Here is a 17,970-nt window from a genome sequence, read left to right on the forward strand (position 1 = left end):
AGGCCAAGGTTCTCTGTCCGAGCGTAACACGAAGATAGGCTACTGCGTTCTTTGATTCCTAACTCCTTTTTCATCACATGAAAACTTATGACTCCCATAGTTTCTCTTTCCCTCCCCCACGTTTTCATTCGACTGGAATGGGCTAATGAAATCTGGTATTTCTGCAATACACCAGGCGAGGGCTACACATAATGACCCCCCCACCTACCGAACACCACATCCTCCAGCAGGCACGCTGGACTACTAAGGCTGTGCCCACACAGTCCAATATTCATTATATCACCAAGACGCCACCTGACCCCGCGGCAGAAGATAATGACGGGCTTCTCAGAAGCCCTGACCTTGGCCAACTATGTGCTCAAGTACCCAGCTTCAGGACACGGCAAACATGTTGCCAAGGTGCGTTGCCAATACGCATCTGTATGTCTTTCTTCTTTTCTTTTTTTACCTGACTATCTTTCTGTCTGTCTGTCTGTCTGTCTTCGAGTCTATCAACGCATCTGACTCTGTCTTAGACTGTCTAAACTAAGCTTGTAGACCTGACTGTGACACAAGACTGTTGCTAGGTTACATGTACACACACACACACACACACCTACTTCTGCGTCTTTCCGAGGTAATTTCTCAGCTTAAGCCTGTGTTCGGCTCATTTGCATGTCAGTTCATCTCAGCTAATGGGTGTCTATGCCCTTGTTGAATTACACACACACACACATATATATATATATATATATATATATATATATATATATATATATATATATATATATATATATATCATTACCCCTTTTGTGTTACGGGAATAGAGTTTTACATTCGGGTTGCCTTGCCTCTCTACCTTGAATATGTGCATCATGTCCTTTATCCAGTGTGCGTAAAAACACACTCAAGTTAGGTACCCGTTTATTAACCAGCCCCAAGGGGAGGATGACCACCTGTGTTTGGTGTGGACCAACAGAAGCGACTAGGATTCGAACTCACGCGGGCCCGCGCTGCATCAAGGTCACTAAGGTTAACCATTATCAGCAGTTTATATATTATTATATACTAGTACACACACACACATATATATATATATATATATATATATATATATATATATATATATATATACTGCAGTAAGGTCACAGTGATGCGTGCAATCTAGTATCTACTGAAAAACCAAGAGGAAAAATGGAACAGTAAATCCCGAGTGCACTTTCGTGTATTTCATATCTTTCCAGGGTTAAGGAAGGATTATCTCTTTATCTCCCTGAAGGTGTAAAATACACGAAAATTCAGATAATTCTATTCAACAAGTAAAACTTCCATACATGCAGCACAACATGTTACACGGAGGCAATCCGCCACATCTCAGGTGCAAACAGGTTATTGAAATTCTACAATCCCAACACCACCACCACCACCCAGACTCCGTCTTCCCGGTGCCATGCCGAACATTGTATTACCTTTCACTCCGGTGCCCTGTGAGAGAAATGACGTCGCCACCTTCCCATATGTGCAGATCAATACAACACGGCCACCACCGCCCGCCGGAGGAGTTATTTCCGGCCGTGGCTTGGTGCTGCTGCTGCTGGGTGAGGCGATGCCAGCATAATGACAAGGGCCTGAGTCTAGGCCACAAGCTGGTTATATAGATTTGATGTGTGACTGACTGTCCATTATGGAATGCACCCACACTAAGACTTAATACAGTAAGGGCGAGTAAGCGCCATCTATTCCAAACACTCTTGTTACTGACAGGCCCGTCATGAATGACCGAAGCTAGAGTTAAGAGTAATAAATCATTTAGATGCAGAGACCTGGATGAAGATCGCTGTTGAAGCTAATGCTTTCAGCCTCCCACATCCCCCGTCCTAACGCAACCAACTACTGTACAAGACCTGGGAAAGTATGAAGGGAGCAATCCAAATATAATGTAATCAAAAGATTAACAGTTTTACCTCTATAATCATCATGTAATCCAAAGTAATGTTTGATCAACCACTGTAATTTAATTACATATTCATAAAACTATTAAAATACATTCGCTGAAATCCAAAATATTGACTGATTTTTTATATATTGCAATATCTGCTAAGTGACAGTAAATTGCAGTACTATGAAAGTCCAGTATGTACGCACTTAATAAGTAATATGATAATATCTACAAAAAATGGCAATGAACTTGATACTTGAAATTTCTACAGGAATATTTCGTATTTCAGCGTTTTTACCATCAACACAGAAACTACGTCGGTGGAGATTTAATATCTACTATTACCATTAATCTAATGACTTGTTTTCCTAAACTTAGGTTTCCTTAGGTAGATCATTCTTCTTAAGGGATCCGCCATTTTATTTTCATTTAATATCGTACAAACAATTGTATGAGGAACACATCGCTAACAAAAAAAACATTTCACATCACTTCAAAAACTGGATACGAACACTTACGTTTCCTATCTTACTTCCTATCCATCGGGGTAAAAGAATCAGGATTAGCAAAACACCTTTTTCCTCACTCTGGACAACGAATCAGCGAGTTCCAGCTGACTACTGTGTCCCCGCTAACGTGTATGTGTGCCTCTAACGTGCATCACTTATATAACCTTCGCTCACTGTAAAGCTAGGCTTGTTGGATGTGTTTGTAGGAAATTCACATTTTCCCTACATCTGCCGTACAGTCAAAGCCCACTCTCCTTCGCGGGGGCTCATATAAGATTGTAAAATACACTTAACTGATGCAGAACTATCCAGGGATCCCATAGGAAAAAATGGACAAGTGAACAAAACAGACGAAAAGAAAGATTAGGGAAATTTACCAGATAAGGTAGAATATTTTGGTCTGGCCATCACTGCCAGATTATTATGGTCTGGCCATCACTGCCAGTCATTTCAGCGATGCAAAGTTGCACATGGATCTCCAGTCAGACCCGTCGATTAGTTACCTAAGTAACGTTCTTAAATTCAGCAAGTTTCAGAAAGTCACGTCGTCTCAGACGTACTGAGGAAAAAAGTCTGTCACGGGGGCTTGCAAGATGCCACACCTTCATAAACACGAACAGTAAGACACATGCCTAGGTGATCTATGGCAACTTGGAATGGACATGGGTATAGCGATGCAGAACAACGTAAGGGTACCTCCCATACTTACGGTTTGCGTACGTAATGTCAGTGGAGCAATGTCCACAGTGCAGAAGTCTACTGCGTACGAAAAGCTTTTATACGAATGCCGCTGACTTCTTTTTTTTTTTTCGTGAGGAAAGATCTGCAACACCTTGTTCTTAAGGCAAGTATCCTTTGGGAAATGTCTTTGGTACGATGATGACGTTCATTCACAGCGTGAGTGACGAGGCCAAGAACGGGAGTGAGCAATTCTTGTCCCAAGCTCCCATGCACGGCTGTAGACGACGGGTGACAGAATATAGGAAACTGGACGTTACGAAATTGAGGTAGCTCGTCTTTTCTCCTCTCACTCACTCCCACTCTACGGATCCATAACTGATAACAACTATTTGTTTAAGATACAGATGCACGGCTTTGCTTACTCTGGTGTTGGTCACCAGGCAGTGACTTCTTACGAGACACAGTTACCCAGATCATAATTGTGTTTACAAAAACGAGTCGTCTCACTGGCTCGCTACGTGTTGGACGTTCCCGTGTGTTGGCAGGCTCTTCTAAAATATGAAATTCCTCTTCATATTTGACGGATTATACTGCTCATATATTTTTACATTATCTATCACATTTTTTTTTTTTTCTCATCCAGAATATATCAGATGGCTGGGAGCAACAAAAAAGAAAACCAGCTGATGCTTTCTGCAGACTACACCGTGAGATGGCACTAACTTGTGCCTCAAGGAACAATGAGAAAGCACGCTGGGTATCAACGCTAAACCGAAGAAGTATGTTGAGAATTGTGAAAAAAAGACGTGGCGGGCGGCTTCAGTCACGAACTTCCAACATGGCTCGAGAAGTATAAGTTGTTTCTGCCAAAACGCCACGAAGGGAGGTTGGATAACCGCACGGGTTTTCCCTCCGGTTAATAATCAAGGAAACACATCTGGTCCGGGATAATCATGAATTCGTTTTCGCCTAATTTTCATAAGAACTGCAATTCGTTTCTAGCTTAAGTGTGTGAGGACTGTAAATAATCATGACTGAAATGGATGGAAACGGGCACGCCAGCGTTCCGATAAATCTCGCTGGAGCAGGTTAGATTTTACATTCATATAATCAAAGGTTCGTTACCTCAATCATCAGGAGTTTCGATGATTTTATACTCTTCTTGTGTATTGGGCCAATCGATCGATATACAAACGGTGTAAGCCAGCCTAAGAAACGTATAGGGTCATACGAGGACTGAACACCAGCCTAGTCTCGTGACATAAGGCGTCTGTACGCGTAGTGCGAATTTACCTGAAAGCCTCGCCCATTATGTACCCATAGCTGGGAAATAGGGACAGCATTACCCGTTCTTTCATTCTTGATAAGACCTTTCTATAACCACTATCTGATCTTGGATTAGTCCTGTGAAGCATCGCTTATTACCATTTTCGTATTTTCCACCGACGATTAATCTATGGAGAATGAAAAACTCAACAAATGGTAAATTGGTATTCTTGTCTCAGACTTGAAATATCTGTAACAGTTATCTGCTGTAACAGTTTTGAGATGGCATACCGTACATCACGAAGGAGTAGGTATAAACAGGTTTCTGTCCTTAATTCCAAAAAAAAAAAAAAAGCAGAGATGTTCAGCTTGGGCAAAAAGATGCTTAACCACTACTCCGTTCAACAACCTTGGGTTATCTCGTGAAGAGGGTGTGTCGAGCCGCGATGGGCACCTCCTTGGCGTGGACTCTACAGCCTTACTTCTTAAGAGTGAGTCGACCTTCAACACTCACTAATAACCATTGCTGGTCTAAATTGGTCTATTGTAAAGCCTAATAAGCCAAATGGAAGCAAGTAGTTTGCTCCACCAAATTACTAGCGTTCAATACTGAGCAAGTTCTGCTATGCCAAGCAGTTAGCATTCATTCATGAAATCATATAATTATCCCAAGACTTCTTTCTGAAAGGTTTCTGTTGTTACCCAGAGACCCTTTTTCCATAGGCTCCTGCGACTCCAAAGGACTCAGCGGCAGGGACAACATGAACAACTTCAAAGCGAGTTCTCTGAGGGGACTGTACTTCTGTTTTGTGGGAGGAGGATACAGCCTCGCCAAAGTCTGTCAACACCAAGAAGACAGTGCAATACAAAAAACAACTAATGCTTTTCACAAAAAAAACCTTATCGGCTATACCGAACAGCCACTCCTCAGCCGGCACACGGAGCAACTAGACTCCACTCACTCATGTATCTACAGCATCTAACAAGCAGTTCAATTCATCAAGCAAGCAACCGTTCCACCATCATCAGCCAGTGTCTAAAGTCAGATACCATACTTCAAGTCTTCCAAACAAACGGTGACAATCTAATCCCAAGTTTTCTAAATGGTTCTTCCTCAATTTCTGAAGTGTTTCTTTGACGGAAAGGCTAGCCACTACTAGAACTGTGACAAACCGAATGTTGATTTCAAGGTGTTCCTGGCAGCAGAGAGGCTTGTGGCTTAAACTTTATAAAATCCGCACCGGCAGCAGTGATTTTTGCTCTGAATTTCAATGAGGCTGTTTAAGTCACAGAAGTACTTGAAGCGAGTTCGGAACATCATGTCCTACATGACCTTCACATTTCGATGACCACTTAGGCATGCCTCTGGTCGGTAATTGTGTTGTATCACGCAATGCAATCAACTGTACTAACCATGTCGTTACACGAACTACATTTCCTCTGTTACCGACAATGTATTTTTCCTTTTTTTTTTTCATGAAAAGAATATCTTCCGACAGTTAAGGCCGCCAAACCCCAACTTAACAGCCACGTTTAATACCTTATTATTTAGCTCGTCACACTCTAGAAATATTTCAAATGAAGGATAGGCAGTACTTCGATATCATCTTAATTCTGCCGCAGGTCCATATTTGGAGGGTTCTCCAGGCAGGGCTGGGGTCCTTGTCTCATCCATAGCCTCGCTCAGTCCTCTTTCGGGAATAAACCCTTCCCCACCGCTCGGACAGGCGATAGTGTGCACATTATCTTTAATTTGGAGTTAATTCTGTCCAGGGAATGTACAACACCCACACACACATACTCATCCTACAATACTGATTCGTGCCGGTAAGCGCGGCAAATCTATTGTGGATCCCATGCTCATCCTGTGCGCGGTAGCGAAGAAGGATTACAGGGGTCACAAAGGGTCTTAAGTCAGACCCCAGTGGGTTGATATTACATAAGATGTTACAATACGTATTTCAGCACACACATTACATAGTTTCACATGGTAATTTTTACCGACTAGACGCAAAAAAGTCGATACAAACTTAAATTTTCATGGATCTTGTTTTTACAATTAGGTGTTGTGACATTTCTCGCAGTTTTGACTGTTGTTCCCCGCGTTAGCCAGGTAGCGCCAGAAACAGACGAAGAAAGGCCGCACCCGCTCACATCCGATCTCTAGCTGTCATGTGTAATACAGAGAAAACCACTGCTCCCATTCCACAACCAGGCCCAGAGACCCTCCCCCGCTTTTTTTTTTTTTTTTTTTTTATCCCGGACAAATCACAGTACCTCGACCCCAGCACACCACATGTTCACGTTCCAATATCTCAAAATCTGTTTCACTCCATCTTTCAATCTTCAGTTTGGTCTCCCAGCTCTCCTTGTTCCCTCCACTTCCGACAGTTATATCCTCTATGTCAACCTTTCCTCATTCATTCTCACCATATGCCCTAACCATTTCAGTACACTCCCTTCAGCTCTCTCAACCCCCCCATCTTTTTAAATACCACACCTCTCTCTTACCCTTTAAATACTTACCCTTCGAGATAACGTTTTCTTTACACACATTCTTCAGCGCTCCTAGAACCTTCGCCCCCTCACCCACCCTATGAATTGCTTCTACTTCCATGGTTCCATTCGCTGCTGTGCTTACTCCCAGGTATCTAAAACACTTCACTTCCTCCAAGTTTTCTTCATTCACACTCACACAGCAACTAACCTGTCCCTCAACTAGGTTAAACCTAAAAACCTTGCTTTTATTCACTGTTTTTATGGTGAAGGCTCCAGTCACAGACAAAAGCTCACATCAAGGCTGGGTCTTCATTAAAATATAGAGAGAACGAAGACAGTGAAAAAGAAAATACAAGGGAAAATATTTACGAATCTTGGAAGAAGTGAAAAACATGTCTTAAAATGTGACAGGTCATAGTTACTGGGAAGGACATGAGAAGGTAGCGAGTCCCAAAGCTTCGACCTGTAAGGAAAGAAGCAGTTATCTAAACGGACACCCGTTGAGTCGCCGATGGCCACACAGTAATCATATGACGGAGCAGCTTGCCGGGTATTGCGTGGTCTACGTAGTGGTAGCGGGACATAAGCAGTTCTTAAGTTCCTCCTTTCACACATTCTTCCAAAGTTAGTCACTAACTTCTGCAGTTTCTTACTCGAATCTGCTATCAGTGGTGTATAATCAGCAAACAAAAACTGACTCACTTCTCAGGTCCTCTCATATCCTACACACAGTATACTCGCCCCTCTCTCCAAGACACATTTACCTCTATCACTACCCCATCCATAAACAAATCAAACAACCATGGTGACATCATAAACCACTGCTGCAGACCACCCTTCACGTGAAACCGTTTACTTTCCTCTCTTTCTATTCCTACACAATGTCTTAAACCTTTTAGAAAAACTTCTCTGCTTCTAGCAGCTTTCCTCCCATACTGTATATTCTTAAGACCTTCCACAAGGCATCTTTATCAACCTTATCATATGCTTTCTTCAGATCCATAAACGCCAGAAACTAATCTAGCTGTTTCTCTATGTATTTCACATACTCATTCTTGTAAGTAAACACATGATCCACACGTCCTATACCACTTCTGAAACTACACCGTTCTTACCCAGTCTGATGCCCTGTACATGCTTTCAACCTCTCAATCAATACCCACCCACAATTGTAATCTGAACACCCATCTTTATCCCACTTGCCTTTATACAGTGGCACTATACATGCATTCCGCCAATCCTCAGGCATCTCACCATGATCCATATATACGCTGAAAATCCTTACCAAACAACTGACAACACAGTCATCCCCTTTCTCAATTAATTCAACTGCAATACCATCCATCTGGCTACATTTCATCTTCCATAAGGCCTTCACCACCTCTTCCCTCTTCACCAAACCACTCTCCTTGACTCACTTCGCACACCACCCAGACCTAAACAACCTACATCCGACACCTTATCATGAAACTCATTCAACAGTCCAACCTCATACTCCATTTCCTCCTCACTCAGTCTCACCTTGTGATGACACCGTTACCCTTAAGAGATCCAGCCAGTTAGAAGAACGTCAGTCAATGATAGGTGGACGGACCTCTGCAGGTGAGAGGGAGCTGAAGGACCACTCCTCCTCTCTCAAGAGTCGGACAACGCCTAAGGAGTAACGACGAGCTGCAAAACTGTGGTCAACATATGGGCGAGAGAGGCTCTACCCAGAGGGAACGGCGAGGTGCAGAAGTCATATGACGAGAGCGGGATACCCATGAGGAACGGTAACTTACAAGAGCGCCGCCACACATGAGTGCGAAGAAGCTAAACAAGTGCGGCAAGGAGTACGAACATCAGCAAGGGGGAGGAAGGAGGAGCTGGGCATCTAGTAAGGACGGTGAGTCGTAAGAGCGTCCCATAACGGTGGGTTCGTGCGCGATGTGGCTGGGGTCCAGCCCGCCCGCGAGGTTGGCGGGAGCCCTCAGCAAGGATGCTACGCCGGGCGTGGTCAACCAGAAGAAAGTGTTAGGGCGGGGTTCTTGCCTCCAGGCCTGCAACCTACATGTGGGCGGCGTGACCTCAGCTGTAGGGGCGGGCGTGGGCTATAAATCATGGGCGTGGGGGCCTCTGCGACTTACTTCAACACGGAAATCAAGCATCATTTCAATCTAAGGAAGACACGCCACACTAGCTACGATTAAAAACACTACCAGCTGGTCGTGATCAACATGCGACAGAAGGAAGGCTCCACCCACTTACATTCGCAGCTCACACGAGGGATCTGAACGTGCTTTAGTTTGCCAATGCGACAAAACACCCGTTACGCCCAGCTTTAACCAAGAACTTTTACTTTCAATTAAAACATCACAGAAGTAATCGACTACCTTACTTTAATATACAAAGTCGAAGGTTGCAAATGAATAAGAGTTTCGGAAAGTTTAGCTCACCGAAACGAAGGTGTGAGAGTTTCGGAAAGTTTAGCTCACCGAAACGTAGGTGTACAAGCGTATGGAAAAGAGTAAAACAAATGTGTAGGTAGTATCTGGAGGGAGAAGAGAGATATGGCATTGAATTAGTTCAAGGGACGGGCGTGGGTAACAGGGAAGAAGAGAGAGGGTCGGTCGCGGTGGTGGGGTGCACTACACACTATGGAAATGCGGCCTTCAAAGCTCCACTTGCATACCTTCTCTCAGGAAATGGCTAACATTACCCGGGCGCAAGTGGTTTGCTAAAATCATGGCTACGGTGAAGAAGTCTGGAAGAGTAAAGATGGTGATTTGGGCCTCCTGCACAGAATCATGTTCTGACTGTAGCGAGCAAAGCTGCGAGCAAACAAAAAAAAAAAAAAAACTAAGTAAAAGATGCTCCCTGACTTCCTTGACCCTAAGCTGGCTGGAGCGTCCCCATCTATCTAGACACGCGCCGCTCACGGCCATTCCTGGGGTGGGGCCAGTCCCTGTTTTTTTTTGTGTGTTTTTACCGACCTAAATTGTGGCATCAGGCACAGAAAAGAATAAAAGTTTCTGGATCGAGTGTTAAGGAGTGCCATGAAATAAACCCAGGGCTTGAAAGATATCTATCTATCGAGGCTGCTGCTCAGAGCTAGCCGACAGCAAATTTGGACCTAAGGGCGCGGTCATGTCTCCGCCTTCCCCGACCTTCCCCAGGACAGAGGATGCTAGAAAGGCCACGCCCTCGTGTGGCGTCCTACCCTTGCCACCACCTCTCACTACCTTGGCTACCTTCACTTCTTGTCCTACCCTTCGGCACCAACCCTTCATGCCACGAACATTATGTAACTTGTGTTAACACTTGCTCTGTCCGCTTGTACTTAACGCGACGCCAATTTCTACTTGAGTTAACTTTAACTCTTCAAAAATAGTAATAATTCCGTTGGAATTTTATATATATATATATATATATATATATATATATATATATATATATATATATATATATATATATATATGCAAATGGTTTATTAACGTTTTAGTTCTATATCTACTACAAACATTCCAGGTAAAGCCATGCCAAGCTGAAGGCTCGTTCTGAGTTCTAAATCGAAAGCAAATCGACTTCTGGATAGGTTAGGTCATATCCCATTTGAGTCTACGCTTTCTCATACACTTCTAAGAGGGAATCATTTACTGGTCGTACTATCCATTAGGGAGGTATCCGGGTTCAGTCTAAGCTAGGTGGAGGTGAGCGACTTTGCTCCAACGTGTCACACATGCTAGGCTGGTGACAATCCACTGGCGCGAGACAGCCTCGCCCTCGTTGCTCTTCCACAAGTCATCCTGGAGGAAACTCAGGTTCCTCCATTATGAGAAAATATGTTACAGAATCCAAAGGTTGTCCCGCTGACGGTCATGAGGATATACGTAACACTTTTTTTTTTTATATAAGGTTGCTGTGTCAAGGCCGAAAAGGTGTGTCAAGCTTTCCAATAATGTTCCACATACTTTATGTCAGTCTGAATTTATGTGCAGTACATGGTCACGCACACACACACACACACACACACACACACACACACACACACTCGTAAAGCAGCGGCAAGAGTTGATAAGAGAAGAAATGGATGAAACTATAAACTCAGACGGAGGTTATGTAGTGAAACGATGAAAATGACTAGGTATGAACTGAAGAAACACGATTCAAGTCCAACAAGCGTCAGCAATGAAAAAAAATGAAAGTTTGTAGGTGTACAGATGTAAACAAAGTATGCGATGTGACGAACCACTTGGGTGGACCAAGTCAAACTGGAACAGTGAAACGAGGAAGGGCAAAGACTCAAGATACGAGCTCGTATTTGGACTGGTTCAGGACCTCCATAACCTTCGGATGCAAAGGACAACAATGGAAGGGAACAAGAAATGAGAACTAATGGATGCAACAGACATGCGAGGTTAGGACAAGAGCAGGAGATGAAGTAGTGACGAACAGGGGAAGACGTGTTAGAGCGCTTACTTTGCGAGGTTAGGACAAGAGCAGGAGATGAAGTAGTGACGAACAGGGGAAGACGTGTTAGAGCGCTTACTTTCAGAACCTGTGTTACACTAGAGCAAAGAAGTTATGGAAGCAGACTAACCCATATGCCATGAAAAATCTTCGGGTCGAGGGTATGGGAGTCATTGAGAAATACGTACTGAAGACGAACTTGTAAGAAAATGAAGTAAAAAAAAAAAAAAAAAGGCAAAAAATACCGGGGAAATACATAAACCAGATATCAAGATGAATATAATACTAACGACACCAAACAAGGAAAATCAAACACTGAGAGCAGGGCGGCAGGTCAGTCAACAATGAATATGGATGCAGTTAGGCTAGCAGCAAACGGCAAGGAACCGGGTTTGAGACGACTGAAGGGGAAATCCATCCACGTTGTTCACCTGTTGTTGAAGCACTCACTACGACCAGGAAGGTAGTAGACTCGCGTTTCTTAAAGGATACATACATGGCAACGAGGAACAAACGAAAGGCAACGAGGGATAAACGAGAGGGAAACACAAGGAGGAGGAGGAGGAGGAGGAGGAGGAGGAGGGGGTCGGTCGGTCTGGCACTTGCGAAGATGGGACAACATCAAAGTTGAGGGGTAACCGGCAATCCCTTCGTACTGTATGTTACAGGAAAAAGCCTTCCTCATTGTCTTCATAATATACAATCCTTCGGAAAGATGTGCTGAACCAGATCAAATATGCGGTTAACAAACTGAGGGCAACGAGACATGCTTGCTTCGATGATGGAAACGTTCTCATAAAAGGATTTCAAACACATGGATTCGGATCCGGATTCGCATGAAGAAAAACGAATTTATATATATTTCATTCTTTTACAATATGAGCTGTAGAACTTCCTGCGAGCTTGCCATCGAGCATTCAAACAGAAACATGTGGTACAGATACACCATCAGGACTGACCCATTTTCAAGCACAGGAGCACGACAATCAAAATAATTAAATATGACCTCCCCTCGTTGGAAAGAGTGAAAGCGCATCGTTCGCATTTGAATAGATGAATAATAATAATAATAATAATAATAATAATAATAATAATAATAATAATAATAAGAATTACAATAATAATAAAACGAATGAAGAACGTGCGAACCCAAATACTGAGATGATACTAGAAACTTTACAAAGGTGAGATAACCAACCTCTAAAGGAACTTAAATAGTGGCTCATGAGGGTTCCACATCCAGATTATCATGGTACGGTGGTATTACAAGTCTGTGGAGTCTATCATGAGTCACCTAATGGGTGACAGTGGTACTGAGAGAATGGGGTCAATGAGGAAAGTGACAGATGTTAAAAGGGGACTAAGAACGTAAGGGGATGTAGTCTCTGGTAAACACGAGGAAGGGGGAACATTTGAAAAGTAGAAGAGAACAGATGAAAACATGGTTCCATAACCGTCTCAAGAACAAGCTGTCAGTTAAAGATAAGCAATTAATTAGATTCCAGAAGGTGGAAGGAAAGGTTCCTAAAAAATAAACATATGATATTGATTTGAATGCCAAGTTCCAAACTGACAGTAATGGAGGCATTTACCGCGAATGCTAACTAGACACGATACAGAGAAAGAGACCACGGAAAGCAATGGTGTTAAAACAGATACAGGTAGGCTTATGGAGGTTCTAGACTCATGAGAGGTACATGATCCTATTGGCATTTCAACTAAGGCATTCAAGGAGCACGTACACATATGTACTGGAGAGAGAGAGAGAGAGAGAGAGAGAGAGAGAGAGAGAGAGAGAGAGAGAGAGAGAGAGAGAGAGAGAGGGATTACTCGTGAGCATTCAAGTAGCACGTACACATATGGACTGGAGAGGGAGAGAGAGGGATTACTCGTGATGTCGAGGACTGGATTTCTGGAACGTAAAGACCTCTCTACTCACGGAAGACATGGCAGCCAAGACGTAGCCAAAAAGACATACCCTCGCAGGTTGATAAAGCTATACTCATTTCCCTTATACACCAAAGGCAGAAAACGTCCTCTTCCCGATATGTATAAGTCTATTTACATACGTATTATTGCATCAGCGTGGATGGGGGAACTCGTACCACCGATAATAAATACCCGGACGGTGGTTGATCGGTCGCAGACCACCAGCGCGGGAAGACCAGCCTGGGGATGGGACTCGAGGTTACCAGGGCGGCTAATGGTTGGAGAGAAGACACCAGAGACACGGCGGTAATGGCACGGCAAAACAGGTAGAGCGAGTTGGGAAGCGCATCAAATGAATAGGCATTACGGTGAAGGTTCTAGAGTACGGTGAAACGGTGGAGTTCGGTGAAGGTTTGGATGTGTAAGGGCGTTAGGAAAGTGTGAGAAGTGTGAGGGGGAGCAGCCGGACAATGAGGGTGACAGTGAGGAGAATGGATGGATGATCTATCTTCGGGAGAGTATGGTGAAGATGAGGATCCGGTAGTGCGACTGAAGTAAGAAGATCCGAAATGCGGTGGAAACACCAGAATATGGTGAAGGTCCGACGGTATGGTGAAGTCTTGTGTCTTGGTGAACGGTCAACACTTAGGATGAACGCTGGAAAACGATGGTGAAGAAAGAAAAAAAAAACAAACCCTGGGAGGATAGCTAAGATGAGGGAGGTACGATGGAGGTTTGGGGACTGAACGCAACCAACACACACCAACTCTGAATGAAGCTCTTGCACTGGTTCAGATTAGGAAAGAAATATACATCCACATCTACAGGAGTGTCGATATCTCGAGTCGAATAATCCGCACAGCTCGCGCCTCTTGTGCTCTCCGATGAACTAACGTTAAGCTCTCTCAAGTATCTTTTATTTTTCCCCGCATCGTCACACTCGCAAAGTAGATTTAGGATCGTATTCTCTTTTTTTTTTTTTTTTTTTACACCAACCGCACACAGAGCACACCCACCACTGGATTCTCTCACACTCGGGACGCTACACCGTACTTACGTAACAGAAGCGGCCACGCGCGAATCTCATCTACTCCGTGGTTCACAGCTTGGTCCCCCGTTCACCTGCGGAATCTCACTGACTTCCGCGAAGGACTGGATATCCTCCCAATGCCTGCTGGGGGCGTTCCCAGTTCGGGCCGTGTTCCCCCACCTCTCTCGTCTCCCCCCGAGACCCTGGTGATGCCGAGGTAGGGTGTGGTCGCTTCCCAGGGTCGCAGGTCCCCCACGGTATATAAGGTGCTACGGAGGGAGCCAATGCACACTTCTTCCCAGCGTCACAAGCACACGAGCAGGATGCGGTACGATCTTGTGAGTGTTTCCAGGCATCGCTGCTACTACCTTTGTTTACTCTGATCAGCATTCGAGTTTCAGTTGAATTTTCTTTTTAAGTGTGATAACACGTTTGTACTCGCACGGAAAAAAATGATATATATATATATATATATATATATATATATATATATATATATATATATATATATATATATATCAATGTGGAATGTGAGTACACTTCAACGGTAGAATATTAGAACAACAAACAGATTCGAGGAGACGCGCCTATAATGGGATTTCAATCTTTCCAGCTTCTGTTGTTGTGCCTTTTGGCGGGAGCTTGGGCCCAAGACGTGACGGAGGCGCCTCTAGACGAGGATGATCCTGGCAACTCCACCGTCGTCCCCATCCTGCGCCACATCAACAAAGTCAACGATGACGGATCCTACACCTTCGGCTTCGAGGCGGCCGATGGAACCTTCAAGGTCGAGACCCGCGACGACTTGGGGAACGTGAACGGCAAATATGGTTACATCGACGACCTGGGCGAGCTGAAGATCGTCGAGTACAACGCTGGCAACGGCACCGGCTTCGAGGCCGACTCTGACCTGCTGCCTCAAGCAGTTACTGTCCCTCCTCTCATCCCCCAGCAGCTGCCAAGCATCCCACAGCGTCCTGCTCCCCGCCCCCGTTTCCAGCCTCAACAACCTGTTCAACAATTTGCCCCTCAACCCCAGCCCCAGCCTCAGTTTGCTCCTCGTCCACGCCCACAACCCCAGTTTGTCCCTCGCCCTCAACCCCAGTTCTCCCCTCAGCCCCAGCCCCAGTTCATACCTCGTCAACAGCCCCAGCCCCAGTTCGCTCCCCAGCCCCAGTTCGCCCCTCAGCCCCAGTTTCCTCCCCAGCAACAGTTTGCTCCCCAGCATTTCCGCCCTCAGCCCCAGGTAACGCCGCGCCCAGTCAACATAAAGCTGGATGGCTTCTCCGAGGACAGGAACCAGGACGGCTTTGTGGACGGTTCTCCTGAAGAGGCAGCGAAAGGCACGCCCGCAGGACCTCCCAGTGGGCTGCCCGCTGGCACCTTCCATCTACCGGAGCAACAGCAACCGAAGTTCCCCGCCAGACAGCCTCAGCCACAATTTGCTCCCCAGCAGCAGCAGTTCTTCCAACAGCAAGTCCCCCAGGGCTTCAACAGATTTGCTCCTCCCCAGCCAAATTTCGCACCACAGCAGGTGACCCCACAGCAGGCGCAGTTAATCCGTCAACAGCAGCTCCTCGCCGCGCAGCAGGGTCGCCTACCACAGCAGGCCGTACCCCAGCAGTTCCTGCCACAGCAGCAGCAGCTGGGTGGCGCACAGTTTCTCCCCCAGCAACATGGAGGACAGCAGTTTGCGCCACAGCAGCTCCTGGGTTAGTAGTCCGGCGGTCAGACCTCAGCAGTTTAGCCCCAGAACTCAAGCCCTCAGTAGCTGCAGCTGCCCCAGCCAAAGTCTCCGGCTCCGCAGACACAAGCTGCTGCATTTGTGATGCTCAGGCGCTATTTATTACTATCTGAAGTGTACTTAAACAGTTGATCTTTGCTCCCTTTTTTTCTAAATTGTTTTCACAATGTATATAGATTCCTGTAATGAGACCGAATGTAAATAAATTCAATAGGTTTAGTCTTTTTATTCTTTCTTCTATACCATACACGAGTCATCGATACTTACTATGGGTCTAAAAAGTCTCTACTCTTGATCGGACGACATAGAAAATGATGTCACACTTCAAGTCCACACTAACAACAACAAATGTTAAGACTGACTTTCACCTTATTCTGTCAAATATGCATGAAGGAAAAGAAGAATGTCTCTAATTACACCTAGTTTCATAAACAGTCTCTTATCTGAGGGTCCTCCATATACTTTACCTGGAATCATCTGCATTTAAAAAAAAAATATTTGGGATCGCCAACAAACCCGTTCGCAAGTACTTATCTCGTATTCTCAGGACTTTAGGTACATGCTGTGGCATTCTTTGTCATTTTCTGTGTCATCAGGTCCATCTCACAGCTTCAAAATGCCTCCTATCTAAAGCCGACTCTCATATCCACCACACCCACATACCCAACACAGATCGTGTATTTGATCCGTCACTACACTGGTATATACTTGATATATATATATATATATATATATATATATATATATATATATATATATATATATATATATATATATGGATTTGGAGAAGGTATATGACAGAGATGCTATATGGAAGGTATTAAGAATATATGGTGTGGGAGGCAAGTTGTTAGAAGCAGTGAAAAGTTTTTATCGAGGATGTAAGGCATGTGTACGTGTAGGAAGAGTGGAAAGTGATTGGTTCTTAGTGAATGTAGGTTTGCGGCAGGGGTGTGTGATGTCTCCATGGTCGTTTAATTTGTTTATGGATGGGGTTGTTAGGGAGGTGAATGCAAGAGTTTTGGAAAGAGGGGCAAGTATGCAGTCTGTTGTGGATGAGAGAGCTTCAGAAATGAGTCAGTTATTCGCTGATGATACAGCGCTGGTGGCTGATTCATGTGAGAAACTGCAGAAGCTGGTGACTGAGTTTGGTAAAGTGTGTGAAAGAAGAAAGCTGAGAGTAAATGTGAATAAGAGTAAGGTTATTAGGTACAGTAGGGTTGAGGGTCAAATTAATTGGGAGGTAAGTTTGAATGGAGAAAAACTGAAGGAAGTGAAGTGTTTTAGATATCTGGGAGTGGATTTGGCAGTGGATGGAAACATGGAAGCGGAAGTGAATCATAGGGTGGGGGAGGGGGCGAAAATTCTGGGAGCTTTGAAGAATGTGTGGAAGTCGAGAACATTATCTCGGAAAGCAAAAATGGGTATGTTTGAAGGAATAGTGGTTCCAACAATGTTATATGGTTGCGAGGCATGGGCTATGGATACAGTTGTGCGCAGGAGGGTGGATGTGCTGGAAATGAGATGTTTGAAGACAATATGTGGTGTGAGGTGGTTTGATCAAGTAAGTAATAATAGGGTAAGAGAGATGTGTGGTAATAAAAAGAGTGTGGTTGAGAGAGCAGAGGAGGGTGTTTTGAAATGGTTTGGTCACATGGAGAGAATGAGTGAGGAAAGATTGACCAAGAGGATATATGTGTCAGAGGTGGAGGGAACAAGGAGAAGTGGGAGACCAAATTGGAGATGGAAAGATGGAGTGAAAAAGATTTTGAGTGATCGGGGCCTGAACATGCAGGAGGGTGAAAGGCATGCAAGGAATAGAGTGAATTGGAACGATGTGGTATACCGGGGTCGACGTGCTGTCAATGGATTGAACCAGGGCATGTGAAGCGTCTGGGGTAAACCATGGAAAGTTCTGTGGGGCTTGGATGTGGAAAGGGAGCTG

The 17,970-nt window shown here is 44.6% G+C and overlaps 2 protein-coding genes across 2 annotated transcripts in view; one reads left to right on the forward strand and one right to left on the reverse strand.

Annotated features, from left to right (window-relative positions):
* Usp30 (ubiquitin specific protease 30) overlaps nucleotides 1–17,970 on the reverse strand; it is a 131,759-nt gene that overhangs the window by 56,081 nt on the left and 57,708 nt on the right. The gene's annotated exons all lie outside the window — the stretch shown is intronic.
* LOC139765672 (uncharacterized) lies at nucleotides 14,465–16,244 on the forward strand. Its single transcript, XM_071693406.1, has 2 exons — nucleotides 14,465–14,619; nucleotides 14,895–16,244. Exons 1-2 carry the CDS (start codon nucleotides 14,566–14,568, stop codon nucleotides 15,996–15,998), a joined length of 1,158 nt encoding a protein of 385 aa, XP_071549507.1. The 5' UTR covers nucleotides 14,465–14,565; the 3' UTR covers nucleotides 15,999–16,244.

This window comes from Panulirus ornatus, chromosome 55 (genome assembly GCF_036320965.1).
Source record: "Panulirus ornatus isolate Po-2019 chromosome 55, ASM3632096v1, whole genome shotgun sequence".
NCBI lineage: Eukaryota > Metazoa > Arthropoda > Malacostraca > Decapoda > Palinuridae > Panulirus > Panulirus ornatus.

Excerpts from the sequence above, each read along its gene's own strand:
- LOC139765672 (XM_071693406.1), top strand. The coding sequence starts at position 14,566 with ATGCACACTTCTTCCCAGCGTCACAAGCACACGAGCAGGATGCGGTAC. Across the intron at positions 14,620-14,894 it reads GCAGGATGCGGTACGATCTT|CTTCTGTTGTTGTGCCTTTT; the intron begins GTGAGTGTTTCC and ends CAATCTTTCCAG.